Source organism: Oratosquilla oratoria, chromosome 6 (genome assembly GCF_046742065.1).
Source record: "Oratosquilla oratoria isolate Oo_2021 chromosome 6, ASM4674206v1, whole genome shotgun sequence".
NCBI lineage: Eukaryota > Metazoa > Arthropoda > Malacostraca > Stomatopoda > Squillidae > Oratosquilla > Oratosquilla oratoria.
In genome coordinates this window covers 82,203,022-82,227,193 of record NC_134782.1, presented here as the reverse complement: position 1 = coordinate 82,227,193, position 24,172 = coordinate 82,203,022, and the positions used below count along the sequence as shown (strand labels likewise).

General features: G+C 41.1%; 2 protein-coding genes across 7 annotated transcripts in view; one reads left to right on the top strand and one right to left on the bottom strand.

Annotated features, from left to right (window-relative positions):
* Positions 1-24,172, bottom strand: part of LOC143026663 (N6-Methyl-AMP deaminase-like) — a 135,689-nt gene that overhangs the window by 9,047 nt on the left and 102,470 nt on the right. For 3 of the 5 annotated variants that reach the window (XM_076187444.1, XM_076187440.1, XM_076187436.1), the window contains one exon: positions 9,966-10,888. The exons of the other annotated variants lie outside the window; for them this stretch is intronic. In XM_076187444.1, the coding sequence (XP_076043559.1) occupies positions 10,785-10,888 (104 nt within the window). In that variant the 3' untranslated portion in view covers positions 9,966-10,784. Of the gene's footprint in view, positions 1-9,965; positions 10,889-24,172 lie in introns of those variants that run through there. 5 annotated transcript variants of the gene reach the window in all.
* Etfb (Electron transfer flavoprotein beta subunit) overlaps positions 1-24,172 on the top strand; it is a 46,955-nt gene that overhangs the window by 16,042 nt on the left and 6,741 nt on the right. The window contains exons 4-5 of one of the 2 annotated variants that reach the window (XM_076187446.1): positions 7,118-7,258; positions 18,787-19,441. In XM_076187446.1, coding sequence (XP_076043561.1) covers positions 7,118-7,258; positions 18,787-18,825 — 180 coding nt within the window. In that variant the 3' untranslated portion in view covers positions 18,826-19,441. Of the gene's footprint in view, positions 1-7,117; positions 7,259-18,786; positions 19,442-24,172 lie in introns of those variants that run through there. The other variant, XM_076187445.1, reaches the window with a different exon arrangement.

Below are 24,172 nucleotides of genomic sequence, written 5' to 3'. Positions count from 1 at the left end.
TGTTTTTAGGGCTTTGTTTTGTATGATTTGAAGGGTGTTGTGGTGTGTCTCACTGAGATTAGGAGCCCATGCAGGACTCGCATAATTCATCACTGAGCGTATGCATTGTTTGTATATTGTTATAGGGTAAATCCATATGAAACCTACCAATTTTTTTGCAAATTTGAACCTCACCGTCACCGATTTTTATGAAATTCGGTATGCAAGTAGAACTCGGTGAGACAAATTGATTGAGACTAGTCTCACGTTTCTATCTTTTATAGAACCAGAATTATGGTTTTCCGACAATTTTGAGAAAAATCGAAATTTTGAAGGTACGGCCTAATTTCAGACATGCATAACTTTGTTAGTTTTTGTCGTAGAACATTCGTTCATATGTCATTGTAAAGCTAATGAGTAGCTCTGCAACTTTTATTCTATTCATTTTTTACCTATGAGGTCAAATAAAAAGTACCATTTGACCTTGACCTTTGACCTTGAATAACAAAAAACACGCCATCTTCGATTTTTTTCATTTTTTGTACAAATATTCACCATCATCTTAATAACCTTCATGCCAAATTTGATAGTGGGACATACAGGGGATCAGAAGTTACAGGCACTTAAATAACTATAGGTATAAGAAAATTTTGGTATTTTTTGATCTGTATTATTTCAAAAAATTCATATCTCGGTTATTTTTCATCACAAAACGTTCACTAATATACCATTTTAAAGCTGATGATTAGCTCTACATCTTTCATTCTATGCATTTTCTACCTAAAAGGTCAATTAAAAAAGTCTAACCTTACAAAAACTTTTTTTTGTGGGGTACAAAACTTCACTACTTACCTTATTGTATTCAATATCCAGGTATACAAACTGCTTGTGTATAGGATTTGTATATCTAAATTTTTTATCTAATATTAAATAAATAAAATATAATATTTATAAATAAAATATCTAATATTTTGTATATCTAAATTTTTTTTATATCCTTTTTACAGATAAAATATTTACCCACCAACAGAAATAAGTTTAGAAATGCTTGGAAGAAGTTTTAAATTCTTCAATAAACTCATTTACAGATTTACTGATAGTTTCTAATGTTGTTCGATCTGTAGAAATCCACCTTTTATATGAAATGTCATCAATCATGTGTTTTTCAAAAATTGTCTCTAAATATTCAGCAAAATTATTCGAGAGAGAGTTGCAATCAGAACACTGATGAAAAAAACAGTCAATTGACTTTTCATTGCAAGTAGTAGCAGCTAAGCAACTAGTGTAATCACTCAAATGAATCTCTTCACCTTCTGTACAACAAGAAATCCGGATCCTACTATCATCAGCTTAATATTCTGGTGGATGGTGCATACACATACACTATGTGTTCCAGCTCCGCCTGCCAATATGCATTCCTTTGGCCTAAGTTCTGCAAATTTTGAAAACCCTACCTTTAAGGAAGGATGTTTTGTTTTCAATAATTTGTATGCTTCCCTGAGGTTACAAAGAATTAGATGTTTCTGTTCTTGTACCTTAAATCCTCCTTTCCTGACAGATTTATAATCTTTCTTTCCTGGCATAATCCTACTTATTTCCTCAGATTTGTAGAAATGTAAGATAATGTTTTCAGTTTCTTTTGAGAAAGTTGGTAATCTTTTGTTTGGGAGAGCCATGAAACCTTTTTCTTTTACTAAGTTTTTTGCTTGTCTAGCCATATATTGGGTCACCTTGAACTCTTCCTGGATTTTTGATCTGCTCCAGCTTTTTGGAAGAACAGTCAAAATCTGGAGTTTTTCTGAACGTTTTTCTGTTGTATTAAATTTTTCTTTTAGCTGAATAACAATTTCTTCATCTGCATTTGTAACGTGAGAGGCAGATGCTGTTGTATGGTCTTTTGATGTTGATGGTGCTGAACCAATTTGTAATTTACTGCAAATATTATCTTGGATTTTCTTGGCTTTTTCTTCCTTATAGTAAATTCCTTTTTCAAGTCTTTGTTTTTTTACTGGTGACTCTCCAATGATTGATAGAGACTCATTAAGTGCTTTCAGGTCAGTATCTTTGTCAACAAAAACATCATCTTCCGACCTTTTATCTGAAGAAGATGATGATACATTATCTGTTGTTTCAGGGACTGTTGCTGGTTCATTTTCTATTTCAGTAGTTTGTAATTCTCGACTTCTTTTCGTAATTTCTTTCCTGCATTTGTCACAAATATAATAACCTTCTGTAAGGTTAAATGCAATGTTCTTTGCCACAAAGTCTTCTGACATTTGCCGATTTCCTTTCTTATTAGGATCATCATCATGAAGGTTGATAGGATTACAACACACTTTCTTGAATTTAAAACTTCTTCCAAGCATTTTTAAACTTATTTCTGTTGGTGGGTAAATATTTTATCTGTAAAAAGGATATAAAAAAAATTTAGATATACAAAATATTAGATATTTTATTTATAAATATTATATTTTATTTATTTAATATTAGATAAAAAATTTAGATATACAAATCCTATACACAAGCAGTTTGTATACCTGGATATTGAATACAATAAGGTAAGTAGTGAAGTTTTGTACCCCACAAAAAAAAGTTTTTGTAAGGTTAGACAACTTTTTTATTTGACCTTTTAGGTAGAAAATGCATAGAATGAAAGATGTAGAGCTAATCATCAGCTTTAAAATGGTATATTAGTGAACGTTTTGTGATGAAAAATAACCGAGATATGAATTTTTTGAAATAATACAGATCAAAAAATACCAAAATTTTCTTATACCTATAGTTATTTAAGTGCCTGTAACTTCTGATCCCCTGTATGTCCCACTATCAAATTTGGCATGAAGGTTATTAAGATGATGGTGAATATTTGTACAAAAAATGAAAAAAATCGAAGATGGCGTGTTTTTTGTTATTCAAGGTCAAAGGTCAAGGTCAAATGGTACTTTTTTATTTGACCTCATAGGTAAAAAATGAATAGAATAAAAGTTGCAGAGCTACTCATTAGCTTTACAATGACATATGAACGAATGTTCTACGACAAAAACTAACAAAGTTATGCATGTCTGAAATTAGGCCGTACCTTCAAAATTTCGATTTTTCTCAAAATTGTCGGAAACCATAATTCTGGTTCTATAAAAGATAGAAACGTGAGACTAGTCTCAATCAATTTGTCTCACCGAGTTCTACTTGCACACCAAATTTCATCAAAATCTGTGACAATGAGTTATAAGTCATTGGTAGGTTTCATATGGAATGACCCTATATTAGTTTCTTTGTTTTGTCCAAATGTTGTTCCAGTGATTGACTTAAGTGCGTTAAGTCTAGGTGTGCATTTGTTTTTTATGTTTGTGAGGTGTTGTTTGAAAGACATGGATGTATCGTATGTTACACCAAGAATTTTCGGTGTGTTTGTGTGTGGTATTAGTGTTGTTGATGTAGAGATGAGGTATGTATTTGTGTTCTTTTGTCCAGTTGGTGAGAAGTGTTGCTGTAGATTTGGTTGGAGCTATTTTGAGTCTGTTTGTGATGAACCATGTGTTGAGTGTGTCAAGGTAAGGCTGGATTATTTCTGCAGCTTTGTCTGTGTTACGATGTGTGCATGTGATTGTTATGTCGTCTGCGTAGGAAGAGATTTGTATTTCTGAGGTGTCTGGCGTGGGTAAGTCATGCATGTATAGATTAAATAATGTGGGGGATAGAACTGAGCCCTGTGGTACTCCGTTCTTAATGTTTCTGATGTGCGATGATTGGCCATTATATGACACATGAGCATTCCTGCCTGCCAGATAATTGGCCAGCCATCTTTTGGTGTTATTGTGCATGTCTGTGTTATATATTTTATTTGTTAGGTTGTGGCGGGGGATAGCATCAAAAGCTTTACTAATGTCCAATGTTATAAGAAGTGTTCTGTGGTGGGGCCTATCTGAATTGATGCCATCTAAAATTCTTTGTGTGAGGTTTGTCAGAAGAGTGTTTGTGGAGTGTAGTGGCCTAAAACCGTGTTGTGAGTCAGCAAGGGGAATATATGGTGTGACAAGTTTAAGTATTAGGCGTTCAATGACTTTAGAGGGGGTGCAGAGAAGTGTGATTGGGCGGTGCGATGTTGGGATTGTTGGGTCTTTGTTCGGTTTTGGAATGGTGATTATTTTACCATGCTTCCAGATGTCGGGTATAGTGTTGTGTGAATAGCTGTAGTTTGCAATGTTTGTGAGTGCGTGTATACCTTGTGGTCCAATGTGTTTTAGGTGGATGTTGCTTATGTTATCAGGGCCACAGGCAGATGAGTGCTTGAGACTATGCATTATGAGTTTTGTCTGACTGTCTATGAAGGGTGTATAGTCTGAGTCTGTGGGAAAGTCTTTCTTACGTCGAATGGTGCGTCGGTCGTCAGGGTGAGATGTAAGATGGCTCGTCTGTGCAAAATGACGTATGAGTGCGTTTGCTTGTTGTCTGTTTGAGGGTAGATTATCTGTTGTTGTGATTATTGCTGCGTGAGAGCGTGTAGTGTTAGTGTTGGATAGTGTGATGCTGTTGAGTGTTTTGTACAATTTGCTGGTGTTTGTTTTGTGATCAAGTGTATTGATAAAGTTTTGCCAATTTTGTGTTTTTTGTTCATGTATTTTATTGGCAATCACAGTGTTTAGTGTTTGTATTTGGTCTGCTATGTTTTGAGGGATAGGTGTGGGGGTATCGTGTTTAAGTGTGTCACGTTGTCTGATGAGGCCTTGGATTTCTGGTGTGAAGTTGGGGTTGTGTGATTTTCTGTTGCCTCTAGGGATGTATCTCTTGTCTGCGTTTTGTATGATTGTATTAAAAGCGTGCACAGCATTGTTTATGTTTGTGATTGGTGTACTGTTAAGTGTTTCAAAATGTTGTTCTGTCTCTTCATTAAAGGCTTCCCAGTTAGCTCTCTTGTAATTGGTGTAAGTGTGTCTGTGGCCAGCTGGGGTGCATCTTGTTTTGGTGGTGATGATGATTGGAAGGTGGTCAGAACCAAGGGCTCCGACCACTCTCCATGATGTTGTTGGGGTTAGGCAGGGGGAGCAAAAGGTGATATCAGGAGAGGAGGGAGTGTAGAGGGCTTGGTATGGGATATGTGTATGATTATGCGTGTTGTTCATGATAGTCAATGAGTCGAATTGAGTCTGTATATCAAGCCCTCTGTCTGTGTCAGGGTTGTCGACAAACCAGGCAGACGACTTGGCGTTGAAGTCACCACCCATGATCAGGTTGGGGATTGAGGTTAGTTGGCTGAGTTGAGGTCTGAAGGTGTTTGGAACTGTGGGGGATGATTGGGGGGGAATGTACATGTTAACTATTGTTAGTGTTGAATTGTTGCCTGTGCGGATACGAATGGATTGGGTTTCTGTTGTGTTATCTGTGGTAGGTAGGAGAATTTTGGTTGTGGCACTTGTGTCCACAAAACAGATGGAATGGTGGATCAGGGTGATGAGTCCACCGCCATTGCCGTCAGTCCGGTCTTGTCTGATGGTGGTGTAATTATGAAATGATGGTGTTTTGTGTGAGTGTCTTAATTTTGTTTCTTGTAGAATTGCAATGTGAATGTTGTGTTGTTTAAGAAAGTGTTCAAGTTCATGTTTTTTAGTGTTAATACCGTCAATGTTGTGTTGTAATATGTTGATGTTGTGTGTTTTGTATGTGTTGTATGTTGCCGTTTGGGGTTGAGGTTGGGGTGGTAGTGGGGAAGGTGTAGGATCTGGGTCAGAGGGGGGGAAAGGAGAGATCGGGGACAAAGGAAGGGGAGTACTAATCGGGGGTAAGGGCAAAGGGAAATTGGGAGTGGGTAAGGGTGTTGGCTGTGGTTGGGGAGGTGGGATTGGGGTTACTGGAGGGCAGGTAGAACATGTCCAAGTGTTTGTGTATTGGTTTGTGTCAGCAAGTGTTGTACAAGTGAGGTGGGCCCAGTTTTTGCACATATTGCACTGAACTGAGCCCTTTGTCTGTCTGCTCGAAGTAATGGGTTTAGAGCATGTTGGGCATGTGTATTTTGTGGTGGGCCCAGGATTGCTCTCTACATCTCCGGCTAAAAGTAGAAGAAGAGGGGTGATCGCCGGAAAATGACCCCTCAGTGCAGAAAAAACGTAACATTGTGTGTTGGAAAAAAAAGGATTGTGGTACTCCCCCAGGTAGGCGTAGCTCCTCCTTGGGGATTGGTGCCATCTGCATAGAGCTGATGGCCAGGGGTAGTTGCTGCTGATTGGCCCCCAACTCTTGGGGTTGGGGGGTGGTCCCACGACGTAGACGTTGCAGCTCCAGGACCTCAACATCATAGTTGTCATCATCAATCATTAAACTACTCCAGGCCAAATTCCTGGTGATGGTGGATCTGTACAGTAGCAAAAGGTCAAAGGCAGCAGACTATATGGAGTGATTGTGCTTACAGCACGGTATGGGGCAGAAACATGGAACATAAGAGAGGTGGAGTTTGAATGAGGTGCTTGGGAAGTATGATAGGGGTTACTAGGCTGGATAGATTGAGAAATGAGGAGAGGAGGAGAACGGGGATGGAAAGGGAGATGTTGATGAAAGATAATTAGGATGGTTTGGACACATGGAAAGAATGAGTGAAGACAGACTAGTAAATGAGGTGTGGAAGGAGTGAACATGAGGGGGCAACCAAGGATGAGAGGGATGGATGGTGGGGTAAAAGGGGCATTGGGAAAGAGGAGAATGTCTGTTGAGGATGGACGGGAGAAGACAGAAGATAGGAGTGAATGGAGAATGATTGTGTATGGATGATACTGTGATGCATGAAAGGGAGTGAGTGGGGGATAGTAGGGTGAGGGAGTATGTGTGAATAATATTTTGATGCAGCCCAAAGGGATTTCTCCCCATCTTCTCTTTTTCTGCATGAGGGGATGGAGAGGGGGGGTTGCTGATTTAATGAAGTATCTTGCAACTGCTTCTGACCCAGGGCAGTGGGTGAGATGCAGGGACGACCCATCCTTCAGGAAGAGCCAAGATAAGAGGGAAGGAGTGGGATTATTGGAAGTAGGGATGTGGGGATGGAATGGGTGGGAGTGGATTTTATGCCTTTGTTTTTTGGCTACCTCTGTTGTTAGGGGGGAAAGAGCTTTTGGTATGTGTATGTATCTATTTTGTTTTATTTTTTTTCCAGATTGAGAAGAAAGATGGCACCCTAGAAGTTACACGTGAGGTGGATGGTGGTCTAGAGACCATAACTGTTCAGCTGCCAGCTGTAATTTCAGCTGATTTACGTTTGAATGAGCCTCGCTATGCTACATTACCTAATATCATGGTGAGTATGTAATATGTTGCTTTATGAAGCGGTTACAATTTATAGTAATAATTGGATGTGTTCATGTAATAGGTTGCTCTGTCATGGAGAGTATGTGACATTTTGATTTATGAAGCAATTGATTTAACATTAACAGCTGTATGTATTAATTGGAACTAATTTTGTGATATAAAAGCATCCCCTTAGAAATTATTACAATTTACAAATGGGGGGGAAAAAATTGTGATGTTGCCTTTACTCAAACTCCAGTGTTACACCATGAGTTAACCAACAACAGCAACAACCTAATAGCTTGCGAGTATCTGATGCATTGCATTATAAAGCATATTTTACAATAAAAGTTGTGTGTATTGCAGTGCCATGCAGTCAGATGATTTCATAAATGAAACTGTCCACTCGGTGAAGATATTGTGTTGCTATAGTGCTTTGTATCTTGTATGTGGTGGATACATCTGGAACAGCTGGAATTTGTTGCTGGGCCAGTTCCATGTTTGTACCATTTTAATATGAGATGGTGACCTGAACTTGGGGATACCAGTGCAATTCTTTTCTTGTGTTGATTTCCGAGGGAGGTGAATTTGGCAGTCCATTGTGGAGTGCTTGTTTTCTGCTGTATGTATGTATGCTTTTCTTTGCATGTATTGTGGAATACTATATCCTTATGCCAATGGCCTCTTCCCCCTCATCCTTAATTACTAGAGGCAGATAGATGAATACATCACAAATATCTGTCCAGGATGTAACACTTCACCCCATACTATTCAAAACATTATGAAAGACTGCATTGTACACAATTACGCATGCCAACAATGCAACATATACTCTATAAGGACTCCATGGGAAAAACCATCCCAGCCTGGTACTCCTTAGGGAGTGAGGACTGCTCGACCAGACAGCCAAGGGTACACCTTCATCATTCCCCTTATAAGGGAGGTAGTCAGCCAAGACATACGCCCACTTTCACCCATTCCTCTATCCATTGTTTCCCTCTCATCTGAGCTCCTCATGGATGGAGACTCATCACTGTCTCCTGCCCACTGATCATATCAGAAGCAGTGCAGCATGACACAGTACCTCCTCAGCAGGGTTGCTTCATATATATGGTGACCTTTCTTCTTTGTCCTTTCATGTGGAAAATAGGGAAGATGGGGAGAAACCCCATCAGGCTGCATCAAAATATCCAAACACAACCACTACCCACTGGCACCTATCCCCAGTCTTCTCCCATTCCTGTTCAACAGACATTCCCTTCTTACTCAAAGTCCCTGTCACCCTGTCCATCCATCTCATTTTTGGTCGTCTCCACAAATTCACTCCATCCACCTCTGCTTGCCACACTTTTTTGCAATCTTTTGTTACTCATTCTTTTCATGTGCCCAAATCATCTTGATAATTTTTCATCATCAGCCCTATCTGCCAGCTCCCTTTCTAACCCCACTCTCCTTCTCACCTCCTCATTTCTGACTCTCCAACTGTGCAACTCCCACCATACTCCTGTAGATTTTTAGTCTGAAATACATTTAAACTTCTCCTTTCTGCCTCTTAAATTCTAAGTCTCTGCCCTGTACAGTGCAGTAGACACAATCACTCTTCATTTAAACTTTGCATCCATCCCCAGATGCTTGCTTCTCTTGATGCTTTACAATCCTACCCAAGCGTTTATTTGCTTCTCTCAATCTACATTTTACTTCCACCCCCAACTCCATTTCCTGCCACATGTGAACCCAAATACTTATAAATGTCCACTTCTTCGAGCCTCTCTCCTGCTTGCTGCCATCCACTCCTCTTGTACACATCACCTTACTTGTACCCACATTTACCTTCAACTTACTCCCATTGCATGCCTTCCCAAACTCTGTCACAAACTGCCTAAATCCCTCCCCTGACCCTGCCACAAATGCAGTCATTCACAAGCAACAAATGGCTCACCTCCCACTTCTCTCCACAATCTCTAACCACCTCCAATCCCCTGCCCATTACACTTGCATTTACCTTCCATGACTCCATCCATGTACACCTTGAACAGTCTATTGTATCTATGACAAACCCTGCCCAGCCCCACTATAGCCTCAAACCACTCTCTCCATTTCCAGTCCTAAGACAGGTTGTAGTATCTCTCTGTATATATACCAAGAGCTTTTTCCCCCATATAAGGGAAGTTGCCAAGTCAAGGCATATACCCACCTCTATCCACCACCCTTTCTGCCCTTTCATCATAGCTCCTTATGGATGAAGGGTCATCCCTGTATCCCACCAACTGCCCCAGGTCAGAAGCAATACAGCAAGACACAGTACATCCACAGCAAGGCCGCTTCACTTTGTCAGTATTCCCTCTCCTGTGGAAAATAGAGGAGATGGGAAGAAATCCCCCACAAGATCTCTTTGCCTCCTTCACCTTGGGTTTTGCTTGTACTTGCTTGCATGCCTCTGTAGTTCTTGTAGGCTTGCTTCTTCTGTTCAACTACTACCTTCGCCTCTTCATCCCATCATTCATTGCCTCTCCCTCCATTCCCCTCCCATACCATCTCCTTTTCATTCCCCAATTCTCTAAGATTTTGGTATCACTTTTCTTTATTCTTGTTCAGTTTTTTTATTCTCAGCATTTCTCAACCTTCCTTACTTGCTCCCCCAAAGAAAACATGAATGTCCAGAACTGTTCCAATCCTCCATGGTGTATCCCTTTAAGTGGACTAATAAGAAAGGTATATTTTTTATTTATTAATTTATTTTATTTATTTTTTGCCAGTAATAGCCTCCACCCCACCTTTTTTCCAGGTGGGGAGGGGTTGATTTTACAACTTTAGCTAAAACATCCCTAGTTTTTAGTATTGGTGATTAATAACAGTTGCCTCAAGTTTCACTGAATAACAGCAGCTTCACAGTGACTGTGTTAATGGTCCAGGACTGCTACTTTTTAATACATCAATTTCAATATCAATGAAAGCACCCATATTATTTTATATACGTATATTTTGTTTACCTGGTGAACACTTTGAAGTGAGCCACCTGTAGCAGGGAATAGAGTAGGGGTAGATGTGAACTGTAGTTAGAGAAGCACAGTTATCTCGAATTATGACAAAAGAAACAATATAGATTTAATATAGACTTTGCAAAAGCTTTTGATACCGTCCCACACGAAAGACTACTTACTAAATTAGCTTTGCATGGAATAAGTGGTAGCCTATTAGGTTGGACTAGTAATTGGTTAAATGGTCGAAAACAGAGAGTTGTTTTAAATGGAAAAACTTCTGGATGGAAAAGTGTTGCAAGTGGAGTTCCTCAGGGTTCCGTTCGTGGGCCACTTCTATTCATAGTATATATAAATGATATAGACCATGGACTAAAATCTACTGTTTCCAAATTTGCTGATGATACAAAACTGTGCGGAGTGGCAAATGATCACTCAAACCAATTAGATATTCAAGAAGATTGATAAATTACAGCAATGGTCTGAAAAGTGGCTAATGAAATTTAACACAAGTAAATGCAAGGTAATGCACATAGGTAAAAATAACAGTAAGTACGATTACAAGTTATTTGGAGATTCGTTAACATAAGTGGATAGTGAAAAAGATCTCGGCGTAATTATCAGTAACGACCTCAAATCATCCAAGCAGTGTATTTCAGCCTCTGAAAAAGCAAATAAGATTCTGGGACTGATTGTGCAATCTTTTGATTTCAAAAGTCCATCACTCATTAACAAGCTATATAAATCGTTAGTTCGTCCACATTTGGAATATACTGTTTCCGTATGGTCACCAAATCTCATTAAAGACATTGATAGACTGGAAAAAGTACAACGGCGAGCCACAAAACTGATTCCAAATATAAAAAATAAATCATACAAAAATCGACTAAAACACATGAATCTGTTTTCTCTAAAAAAGCGTAGACTCAGAGGTGACTTGATACAGGTCTTTAAGATTTTAAAGGAAATTGACAACATCAAAAGTGATCAAATTTTCACATTGAATGAGAATCGGACAAGAAACAATGGTCTCAAACTGTCCGGAAATAGATTCAATTTGGAAGTAGGTAGAAACAACTATGCCAACCGTGTAGTGAATGAATGGAATAAATTTCCTGCACAGGTAGTGCAATGTAGTTCAGTTCGAAGCTTTAAGAATCATTTAGATAAGTGCCTAAGTAAGATGCTGTAATGATTATAATTTATTTTATATTATTTGTTTTTGTTTTGTTATCATTTGTCTGTTTGAGGTATGGAAGGCAGATGTGGAGGGAGTGAACATGAGGGGATGTCCTAGGATGAGGTGGATGGATGGGGTGAAGGGGGCTTTGGGGAAGAGGGGAATGTCTGTTGAGGAAGGAAGGGAGAGGACGGAAGACAGAGGTGAGTGGAGAATGGTTGTATATGGATGATGTTGTGATTGCATGAGGAGGAATGGGCTGGGGGGTGGGGTAGTATGTGTGAGTAAATTTTGACGCAGCCCGAAGGGATTTTCTCCCCGTCCTCTCCTTATATGCAAGGGGAGACGGAGAGGGGGGTCGCCAATTAAATGAAGCGGCCTTGCTGTGGATGTGCTGTGTCTTGCGACACTGCTTCTGACCCAGGGCGGTGGGCAGGGTGCAGGGATGACCCGTCATCCAGGAGGTGCTCAGATGAGAGGGAGGGTGGGAGGGGTGTGGAGTGTATGTAGGGATGAAATGGGTGGGAGTGTTTTTATGCCTTTCCCTTTTTGGCTACCTCCCTTGTAAGGGGGAAAAAGCCTTGGTATATGTATGTATGTTAGTTATATGTCAATTTATCATTATTTACTATTTACCTGTTTGTTTATTATTTAACTATACCTATGCATTTATTTATGTATTTTATTTGTTATTTACATTATTATAGTTTTTATTTATTGTTTTATTATTAATATGATTTTTTTTTTTTCGCATCCGACCTAGATATGGACCAAAAGGTCTCCTGTCGGCATGCTCTGCCTTTGTAAATGTCTTGGAGTTGGTGGGAGAATAAAGAGTGTCATGAGAAATAGGTAGCTAGAGATAGATGCAAAGTTATATAAAGGGGTGATTGTGCCAAAAATTATGTATGAGGACTTCATGTGTGTTAGAAGAGTGATACAGAGAGGGAGCAGGCAACTAGGGCTGGTGAAAGAATTCTGGGATGGTTTGGGAACATGGAAAAAATGGGTGTGGAGGGTAGAAGAGGATGAGTGAACTTTAGAGGAATCCCAGAATGAGAGGGAAGGGTGGTGTGGGAAGATCTTGAGTAAAAGGGGGTCTGATGGACAGGGAAGGGAGAATGTAAGTGGAGAATGGTTGTACACTAGGTGGATGGGGGACCCACACATAGGCTTGCACCTACATCTAGGTGTTGATGTGAATGTATATACAACTGGATTTACACAATATTTGCCAGTTTCCAATGATTTGGCCTCTTCTTTTGTAGTGATATGGGAGTAGCCAGTTTGTGACATCCACTGGAGGTCATGGATGTCAACATGTCTCAGCTCCTGTGTGGGAGCCTGCACAGGTGGATGGATTACATGCACCTGTACAAGGCGGGTGTTCCATGTAATAGATGGGTTCCCTTTGTTTACCTTGAAAGAATGGCACACACGTTCTTGTAGTCAAGAAACTCGTTACATTGATTGCTTATGTCGTGAAAGCAGTTGCACAGCTCACACACCAGTGGTGAAGACTTGTTTTTGTTAAATATATTTACTGTTACTTCATGTATGCCTCAAATGTGTTGTGCAGTTGGCTGCATGAATAGGAAAACTGGGGAAAAGAAGTTGTCATTTTATCAGGTGCTGGAAGGATCAGCACTGCTGAAGAATGTTGACCCCGAGATATAAAATGCTTTCATGTGAGGGGAACATTGTATTTTGGGTTTGTTTGCTATTAATATGAACCCTGAATCAGTCATTGCACACAGCTGATACATCTGTGATAAATCGGTTAACTAATTAAATAGTGGCTACATAGCCTAGGGCAGTGGACAAGATACAGGGATGATCTGTCATCCAGGAGGAGACAAGGAAAGAGGAAGGGAAGGAAGTATGGTGAATGGGAGTGGAGTATGTGGGGATGAAGTGGGTGGGAGTGGATTATGCCTTTGATTTTGGCTATATCCTTTGTAAGGGAGGTTTATGTATGTATGTGGCCCAAAGTAAAACTAAATGTTGTCCCTTTAGTCATCAATACTATTAGAGTATTTCTATACATAACATATTATTTCAATGAATCGTTAAGAAAAAACTTGGTTACAAGAAGCTTTGTCAACTAATTGAATACTTTGTCTTTCAGTTTTTACATACATATACCAAAGGCTTTTTTTCCCCATACAAGGGAGGTAGCCAAAAAACAAAGGCATAAAAACCACTCCCACCCATTCCATCCCTATCACACTCCACTCCCCTACACCCTCTTATCCTTGCAACTCCTAGATGACTAGTCATCCCTGCATTGTGTCCACTGCCCTTGGTCAGAAGCAGTGTCATAAGACAGCACATCCACAGCAAGGCCAGTTCATTAAATCAGTGACCCCCCCCCCCCCCCCCTCATAGAGAAGGAGAAGATGGGGAGAAATCCCTTCGGGCTGTGTCAAATTTTTCTCTCATACTCCCTCACCCCCTTATCCCCCACCCATTCCACCTCATGGATCACAACCATTCTCCATTCACCCCAGTCTTCTGTCCTCTCCCATCCTTCCTCAAAGCCCATATTACCTTATCCATCCATCTCATCCTAGGTCGCCCCCCTCATGTTCACTCCTTCCACACCTCTTTTAATGGTCTTTCTTCTCATTCTTTCCATGTGTCCAAACCATCCCAATATTCTTTCATCCACCCTATCTCCCAACTCCCTTTCCACCCTCCATTCTTCTCCTTGCCTCCTCATTTCTCTCTCTATCCAGCCTAGTAACCCCTATCAAACTCCTCTCTTATGTTCCATGTTTCTGCCCCATACAGTGCTGTTGGCACAATCACTCCTTCATACAATCCCCTCATAGCATTCATTCCCAAATGTCTATTTCTCGTTACACTTTTTAATCCACCAAGGCATTTACTCGCTTCTCTCAACCTACATTCTACCTCCACTCCTCCCTTTCCTACCACATTTGTACCGAAAAATTATCCACTTCTCTCTCCCTTAATACTCAATTCCAGTCTGCTGCCACTTTCACCCCTTGTACATATCATCACTTTACTTTTACCCACCTTCATCTTCAACTTCCTTCTTTCACACACCTTCCCAAACTCTGTCACGTCCTCAAAACCTCTGATCCTGCTACAAGCAGTGTCATCTGCATACAACAGCTGGCTTATTTCCAATTTTTCTCTGATCCCTAACCCACCACCCTTGCATTTACCTCTCACACCACCCCATCCATGTATAAATTGAACAGTTAGGGTGACATAACATATCCCTGATGAAGTCCCACCTTTATCTCAAACCACTCGTTCTCTCCATTTGTAATCCTGATACACACACTACTACTATCATAAAAACTCTTGACAGCTCCTAAAAGCTTTCCTCCTATCCTGTATATCTGCAATATCTCCCACAGTGCCTTCCTGTCTACCCTGTCATAAGCCTTTTCCAAATACATAAAAGCCCAAAAAACATCCTTGCCTCTTCCTATAGCTTTCTCAAAAATCTGATCTACACAACCTCTACCTGTCCCTAACCCACACTGTTCCTCTCAGTTAAGACTCTCACATAAGCCTTTCCAATTACATTTAACAAGCTAATCCCTCTGAAACTACTACACTCACACTTGTCCCCTTTTCCCTTGTAAATTGGAACTATACAGGCACTTTACCCCCTCTTAAACATTAAATAACCTCACCAGCCAAACTACCATCTCTGCACCTCCTTTTTTCAACATTCTGCATGACATCCATCCAGACCAGGTGCCTTACCTGCTCTCGTCATTTTAACAACTGCCCTCACTTCATCCTTCCTTATTTCTCCATTTTCTTCTCTCTTTACGGTCATTTTCTTAGTGCTTTCCACTGCAACTACCTTTCCCTCCCTATCCTCCTTCATTTAGCAACTCCCTAAAATACTCTGACCATTTCCCTCTTACCGCCTTCTCTTCCATTATCATCTCTTCATCTGCACCTTTTACCTTTTCTTCTCTACTTGATTCACCTCTTCCTCTCTTAATTTCTTTCCAAAAACATCTTTTTATTACTTTCAAAATTTTGTCATACTCTTACCCCATTTCACATCTGCTCTCCTCTTTGCCTCTTTTATTTTATGCTTTACTTCTCTTCTTTTCTTTGTACATACATATACCAAGGATTTTTCCTCCTTACAAGGGAGGTAGCCAAAAAGGAAAAAGGGCATAAAATCATTTCCATCCATTCCATCCCTGAATACACTCCACACCCCTCCACCCTCCCTCTTATCTTAGCACCTCCTGGATGACAGGGCATCCCTGCACCTTGTCCACTACCCTGGGTCAGAAACAGTGTCGCAAGACACAGCACATCCACAACAAAGCCGCTTCATTAAATCGGCGACCACCCCTCTCTGTCCCCCCATTGCATAAAAGGAGAAGACGGGGAGAAAACCCTTCAGGCTGCGTCAAGTTTTGCTCACACATACTACCTCACCCCCATCCACCCGCCCATTCCACCTCATGCAATCACATCATCATCCATATACAACCATTCTTCATTCACCCGTCTTCTGTCCTCTCCCGTCCTTCCTCAACAGACATTCCCCTCTTCCCCAAAGCCCCCTTCACCCCATCCATCCACCTCATCCTAGGACATCTCATGTTCACTCCCTCCACATCTGCCTTCCATACCTCTTTTACTAGTCTTTCTTCACTCATTCTTTCCATGTGTCCAAACTATCCTAATATTCTTTCATCAACCCTATCTCCCAGCTCCCTTTCCACCCCTGTTCTCCTCACCTCCTCATTTCTCACTCTAGCCTAGTAACCCCCATCATACTTCTCAGACACCTCATCTCAAACACATTCAAACTCCTCTCTTCTTCTCTTATGTTCCATGTTTCTGCCCCATAGAGTGCTGTTGGCAGAATCACTCCATACAGTCTCCTCTTAGCATCCATTCCCAAATGTCTATTCCTCATTACACTCTTTAATCCACCAAGGCATTTACTCGCTTCTCTCAATCTACATTGTACCTCCACCTTTTCCTGCCACATTTGCACCCAAGTATCTAAAACTATCCACTTCCTCCAGTCGCTCTCCCTTGCTGCTCACTTCCAGTCTGCCACTTTCACCCCTTGTACATCTCATCACCTTACTTTTACCCACATTTATCTTTAGCTTTCTTCTATCACATACTCTCCCAAACTCTGCCACCAACTTCCTCAATCCCTCCTCCGATCCTGCCACAAGCGCAGTGTCATCTGCAAACAACAGCTGGCTCACCTCCCACTTTTCTCCATTTTCTTTAACCATTTCCAATCCCTGACCCACTACCCTTGCATTTACCTCTCGCACCACCCCATCCATGTATAAGTTGAACAGCCAGGGCGACATAACGCATCCTTGACGAAGTCCCACCTTTACCTCGAACCACTCTCTCCATTTCTAATCCTGACACAAGCTCTACTACTCTCCTAAAAACTCTTGACAGCTCCCAGAAGCTTTCCTCCTATGCCGTATATCTGCATAACCTCCCACAGTGCCTTTCTGTCTACCCTATCATAAGCCTTTTCCAGATCCATAAAAGCCCAAAAAACATCCTTCCCCTTTCCTATAGCTTTCTCACATATCTGTCTTACCACAAAGATCTAATCTACACAACCTCTACCAGTCCTAAATCCACACTGTTCCTCACCAATTACTCCTTCTGTTCCTCTCCTAATCCTCTCAATCAAGATCCTCCCATAAGCCTTCCCAACTACACTTAACAAGCTAATCCCTCTGAAACTACTACATTCACACTTGTCCCCTTTTCCCTTGTAAAGAGGAACTATACAGGCACTCCTCCAGTCCTCTGGCACTCTACCCTCTCTCCAGCAAACATTAAATAACCTCACCAGCCAGTCCACCATCACTGTACCTCACTTTTTCCGACATTCTGCATGGCATCCATCCAGACCAGGTGCCTTACCTGCTTACATCATCTTAACAACTGCCTTCACGTCATCCTTCCTTATTTCTCCTACATTCTCCTCACTCTCATTTTCTTCGCATTTCCCACTGCAGCTATCTTTCCCTCCCTATCCTCCTTCACATTTAGCAACTCCCTAAAATATTCTGCCCATCTTCCCCTTACTTCTCTTCCACTATCATCTCTCCATCCCTTTTACCTTTTCTTCTCTACTTGATTTGCCTCCTCTTCCTCTCTTAATTTCTTTCCAAAACATCTTTTTATCACTTTCAAAATTTTCTGTCATACTCTTACCTCATTTCACATCTGCTCTCCTCTTTGCCTCCTTTACCTTTTGCCTTACTTCTCGTTTCTTTTCTTTGTACCACTCATATGACTCCCTTGTCCTATTTTGTAACCAATCTGTGAAAGCTCGCTTCTCTTCTACAACCTTCTTTGTTTCCTCATCCCACCATTCACTACCCTTCCTTCTATTTCCTCCTGTCCTTCTTGTTCCACACATCATCCTTGCACACTTTACGACTCCCTCCTTGAACCATCCCCATTCCTCCTCCACACCTAGCTCTACTCTATCTTTCACTCCCTCCCACTCCTCCCTCAGCTTCTTTTCCTTCTCATTCAAAGAGTTCACTCTAAGAACCTCCCTACCTTTTGTTTCTTTCCTCTTTCTCCATCTATCCTCCACTCTCAACTTACCTTCCACCAAAAAATGATCTGATATTCCCCCACCCTCTCCCCTTAGCACATGTACATCCTTAACTCTTCCTATCATAATACTATTTACCACTACATAATCCATTAACGCTCTATCTACCACCCTTCCCTCCACTACCCTCTCCCATGTGTACTTATGCTTGACTTTCTTCCAAAACACTGTATTTGCTATCATCAACTCTTCACTATGATTCTTTCCTGGAACTCAACATTTCCCAACCACTCCATCGATTGGACCATTTCCTACCCTAGCATTAAGGTCTCCCAGTACTTTTACATTGACATTTCTCCCTAAATCCTGTATGCACTCATTTAAATCTATCCAGAAGGCCTCCCTTTCTTCTACACTCTTCTCACTGCCAGGCCCATATGCACTTTCAAAGACCCACATCTCCTTTCCCAGTGTCACCTTCATCCACATTATCCTTGAGGAAACCTCCTTCCACTCAACTATACGTTTACCTATCTCTTCACTTACTAGAATAGCCACCCCTTCCCACCCTCACCCTCTCTTCACTCCTTATAACCTCCCACTTACACTCCCAAACTTACACTCACCCTTCCCTTTCAACTTAGTTTCACTCAAAGCCAACACATCCATCTTTCTTCTCACAAACATACTACCTATCTCTTCCCTTTTACTCTCATCTGTACCACATCCACGCACATTAAAAGACGCAAACCTTAGGGTGCTGTTCCGAAAACTCCCAGACCCTCTTATGCCTTTACTTTTTCTTTTAGGAATGTCCCCAGTGGGGCTACAAGGAGAAGGATGCCTAGTCCCAACATCCGTCCCTTTCTTCTCGCCTCTTACGATCCAAGTGGGAATACTTGGTGGCAGTATTCTTTTCCCCTACCACAGGGAATTCCCCCACCACAGAAAAAGAATACTCAGAGAAATGGTACAGGACAGCAACAAGGGGTTGGGGGACAGCATAACGGAGGGACAGTCGTAGTATAAAAGTGTCATCATTTCTCTATGAACAGAGTTTTCCTCTATCATAGACAAAATGATGTGTGACTCTGGTCTGTAGGGGCACCCCATATAGACCCTAAAGTATCAACTGCATGCTACTTTGCCACAATAACAAGCAGCCAATACCTTTTGCTTTACTTCTCTTTGTACCTCTCATATGATTCCCTCATCCTATTTTGTAACCAATCAGTGAAAGCTCGCTTGTCTTCTAGAACCCTCTTTGCTTCCTCATCCCACCACTCACTACCCTTCCATCCTCCTTGTTCCACACACCATCCTTGAACCATTCCTGTTCCTCCCTCACTCCCTCCCACTCCTCAGCTTCTTGTACTCTTTTTCCTTTTCTTTCTCATATAAGTAGTTCACTCTAAGCACCTACCTACCTTTTGTCCTTTTTTTTTTTTTCCATAAATCCTCCACTCTCAACTTACCTTCCAGAAAATGATCTGATATTCCCCCACTCTCTCCCCCATGTACATCCTTAATGCTAGGGCATGGAATGGTTGGGAAATGTGGAGTTCCAGGAAAGAATTGTAGTGGTTATGTGTCTAGAGAGTTGATACAGTGTTTAGGAAGAAAGTCAAACATAAGTACACATGGGAGAGGGTTTTAACCTCTTCACTCCGGGGCACATCGCACGTCTGGCAGCATTAGCTGCCCAACGTGCGATGTTGTGTCATAATAATTGCATTATAAAAAATAAAGTCAGTGCTCAATCATTCGTTCTCTTTCACCCATGAATTTTGATAACCATAGAAAATATGATGAAGCCAGTTTAGAGAGAATGGAGGTTACGTAGGAACTACAATAAATATAATCAAGACGCTGACATCGGCATCATCGCATACCCACTTGCTCATCATGACGCCTACGTAGGCGTCACCGTATGGAAGTGGTTAAGGTCTCCCAATACTACTACTTTGACATTTCTTCCTAATCCCTCTATGCACTCATTTAAATCTACCCTAAAAGCCTCCCTTTCTTCTACACTCTTCTCACTACCAGGCCCATATACACTTATCCACATTAACTTTGAAGAAACCTCCTTCCACTCCACTACATGTTTACCTATCTCTTCACTTACTAGTATAGCCACCCCTTCTCTCCGTCGCCCTCTCTTCACTCCTGAGACCCTCCCAACTACACTCCCAAACTCACACTCACCCCTCCCTCTCAACTTAGTTTCACTCAAAGCCAACACATCCATTTTTCTTCTCACAAACATAGCCTATCTGTTCCCATTTACTCTTGTCTGTACTACATCCACACACATTAAAAGACCCAAACCTTAGAGTACTGGTAGGAAAACTAGACCCTCTTATGCCTTTACTTTTTTTAGGAATGTCCCCTGTGGGGCTACAGGGAGAAGGATGCCTAGTACTTATCCCTGTCCTGTTTTTGTCACCTCTTACAATTCAAGTGGGAAGACTTGGTGGCAGCATTCTTTCCCCCACCACAGGGTAGGCAAAAAAAGGAAATGAATATTCAGAGAAATAGTACAGGACAGTAACAAGGGTTTGGGGGACTGCATAACAGAGGGACAGTCGTATTATAATAAAAGTGTCATAATTTCTCTGTGAACAGAGTCCTCCTTTATCACAGACAAAATGTGTGGCTCTGGTCTGTAGGGGCACCCCATATAGACCCTAAAGTACCAACTGCATGGTACTTTGCCACAATAACATGCAGCACTTCAGGGCTTAGCTAGATTCTAAGTCTTTGTACTATAATTTCTATTCATTGACAGGAAAATCTGACAATCCAAAGGATCCGAATTGGGTATATTTGATATTTGAACATAGGATGGTGAATGAAATAGCCAAAATTGAAAGGAAAATAGAAAAGAAGGGCAAATATGAAACACTAAAAAGAAGTTGCAGACTTGCCACTTTTAGAAAAAGCCTGCAACTTTTTTCTTTTAGCATTTCATATTTGGTTTTCTTTTGCTGTGGTATGCTCAGATATTGTAGGTATCCAGTTTGGATCCTCTGGATTGTCAGATCTGTTTCCTCTCAATGAATAGAAATTATATAGTCCATAGAATCAAAGAACTAGCTAAGCCCTCAAGTGTAACAATGAAAGGTGTTAAGAACTGAAAGACAAAAGCAATTAACTAGTTGATAAAGCTTCTTGTAACCAAGTTTTTCTTCATGATTTGTTGAAATGATATAAACTAATAGTATTGATAATAGATAAATGATTTATCACAGATGTATGCCATGATTGATTTGGAATTCATATTAATGGCAAACAACATACATATACCAAGGCTTTTTCCCCCTTACAAGGGAGGTAGCCAAAAAGAAAAAGGCATAAAATCATTTCCACCCATTCCATCCCTGAATACACTCCACCCTCCCTCTTATCTTAGCACCTCCTGGATGACGGGTCATCCCTGCACCTTGTCCACTGCCCTGGGTCAGAAGCAGTGTCGCAAGACACACCACATCCACAGCAAGGCCGCTTTATTATATCGGTGACCCCCCCCTCTCCGTCCCCCCATTGCATAAAAGGTTAAAAAAGTAAAGGCAATGGCAAACAAACCTAGAAATATTCCCTTCAGATGAAAGCATTTGATATCTTGTCAACATTCTCAAGCTGCATTCCTTTCAACATCTAAAAATGGCAATGCCTCAGTTATCCTATTCATGCAGCCAACTACACAACATGTTCAAGGCATATTTGAAGTAACAGTACCATATATTTTGTGATAACAAATTCTGAAGGTGGGAGTGGGGTCACTGAATAAAAGGAAGGAGTAAAACCGAGGGTGGACAATGATCTTGAGGAAATAGGAGGGCTACTAGGAATTACTTTAAATTGTTTTGGCAGTGACAATGAACATGCCCTTATTTATGTTCATTTGTAGTGGTTTGTTGTATGATGGCTGCTTCCAAACAATTTGTCAGGCTCACATACCAGAAGTTCTGCTACTGTTCCTGTGTGCAACACACAGATTGGTGTTCTCATATCCAGTTTTTTAGATAATTTAATGTTTTCCCAATGTAGGAATTTTCACATCCTGAGCATGGAATCTGATAAACACCAGCTTTATTGTCCAGCATATTGCCAAGTTGGTGGTTTTTGAAATACAAGTCAGGTAGTAACATGAAATGTTTGGATGTCCCACCCAGCTGCCTTCCAGAATCTTAACCCCTTCCATACGGTGCCGCACACGTAGGCGTCATGGACTTAGATCTCGGTGGCAGCAGCCAATGCCAGCCGTACGACGTGTCGTAATAATACTCGCATCATAAAATATAGTCACCGCTTATATCGATCGTTCTCTCTTCACCCGTGAATTTTGATAACCATAGAAAATGCGATTACAAAAGAATTAGAAAGAATGTCATTATGGAGGGGCGACTACAATAAATATAATCAAGACGCCGATATGGCAGCCTCGTGAATACACTCGCTCCCCATGACGCCTACGTGTGCGGCACCGTATGGAAGGGGTTAATGGCCTGTTTTCTGCATTTATCTAAAGGAAATCTGGAAATTTTTATTTTAAAAATGTCTCCCTGATATACCAGCACTCTTCTATGTATTCTTCACTGTATATTCTGAATGCCTAAGGAAGAAGCCTGATGTCATGGTGGGAGTAGAAATGAATTAAATAATTTCTGTTAGTGGGTTTTCTGTATTCCTTAAATTTCAACAATGTTTTGAGATGAGTGTGAAAGGAAGGGAATTGATCATTTTTTCTTCTAGGGAAAACTTAATGGTGGGCAGTACCTTGTTCAATGCAGTTTGGAAGCAACGAAGATTGAATTGCCTGTGTGTAACGTGTAGGATATCATCCATGTATCGCAGCAAGGTCACATGCTCAGGAATGATGTCAGCAAAAGGTCGTGCTTCTAAAAATTCCATAAACATATTGGCAGGGACTGCACTCAAATGGAGAACCCATGGGCATGCCAATTTTTGATGGAAACAGCAGTCCTTGATCTTAAAATAGTTGAATTCCACACAAAGTTGTATCAAATCAACAGTCATTAGGGGGCAGGGACAAGTTTATTTTCTCCTTGATTTTGTCTCTTAAGGAGTTCTATTACCTTATCAGATGGAAAACATGCAAAGAGGCTTTTTACATCCAGACTGGTCAACTTCTTGGGGGCAGAGATATTTCAGACTGTCCAGTAGGTCTCCTGAGTGTTTGATATGTGCTTCACTGATTGATGGTTCCCAGGTGAGGGGACAGATGTCTGGCCAACGTAGTTGCTATTCTGTGGAAGCACTCCCTGTATATGATGTTCAGGGTCATTGATATATTACTTTGGTGGGTTTTGGGTAGAATGTACATCGTAGCTGTACTTGGGAGGTTTGGAAATAGGTGAAGGAGTTTCTTGCCTGCATTGGAACTTTTGAGATGTCCCCTAATCAGAAGTAGCCAACAAGACAAAAAACTTCACATACAAGGTAAGAAAAATTCTCCCAACTCCTTCACCTATTGCCAAACCTCCATGTACAGCAATGATGTAGAGTCTACCCAAAACCCACAAAAGTTATACCAATGACACCCTTAACATCAGGGATATGCCCCTCACAGAATAGCAGGTATGTTGGCCAGACATCTGTTCCCTCTCCTGGGAACCATCAGTGGAGCACATCTCAAAATACTCAGGAGACCTACTAGACAGACTCAGAGATATCTCCACCTGCAACAAGAAGTTGGCCAGTCTGCATGTAAGAAGCCTCTTCATATGTGTTCCCTCTGATAAGGTAATAGATGTAAAAGCAAGGAGAAAATGGAGGACTGCTGTTTCCATAAAAAATTGGCATGGCCATGGGTTCTCTATTGAGTGCAGTCCTTGCCAATATAATACTAATGACCCACTTTTGGAGAAGAATAGGCAAAAGTAAAAAGATCCATATATTTTGATCACTAACTGTGATCCTCTTCAGCAGATATGATTACAGAGAGGAGAAGAGCATGTATTCATACAAAAGTAGTGAGGTAAGCAGGTAGGAATGGGGGCTCAGGTCACGTGTCCGGCGCTACACTAACAGTGGACAAAATCCACCAATGTCCACGTAGCACCGGACACGTGACCTGAGCCCCCGTCCCTATCTGCTTACCTCACTACTTTTGTATAAATACATGCTTTTCTCCTCTGTAATCATATCTGCTGAAGAGGATCACAGGTA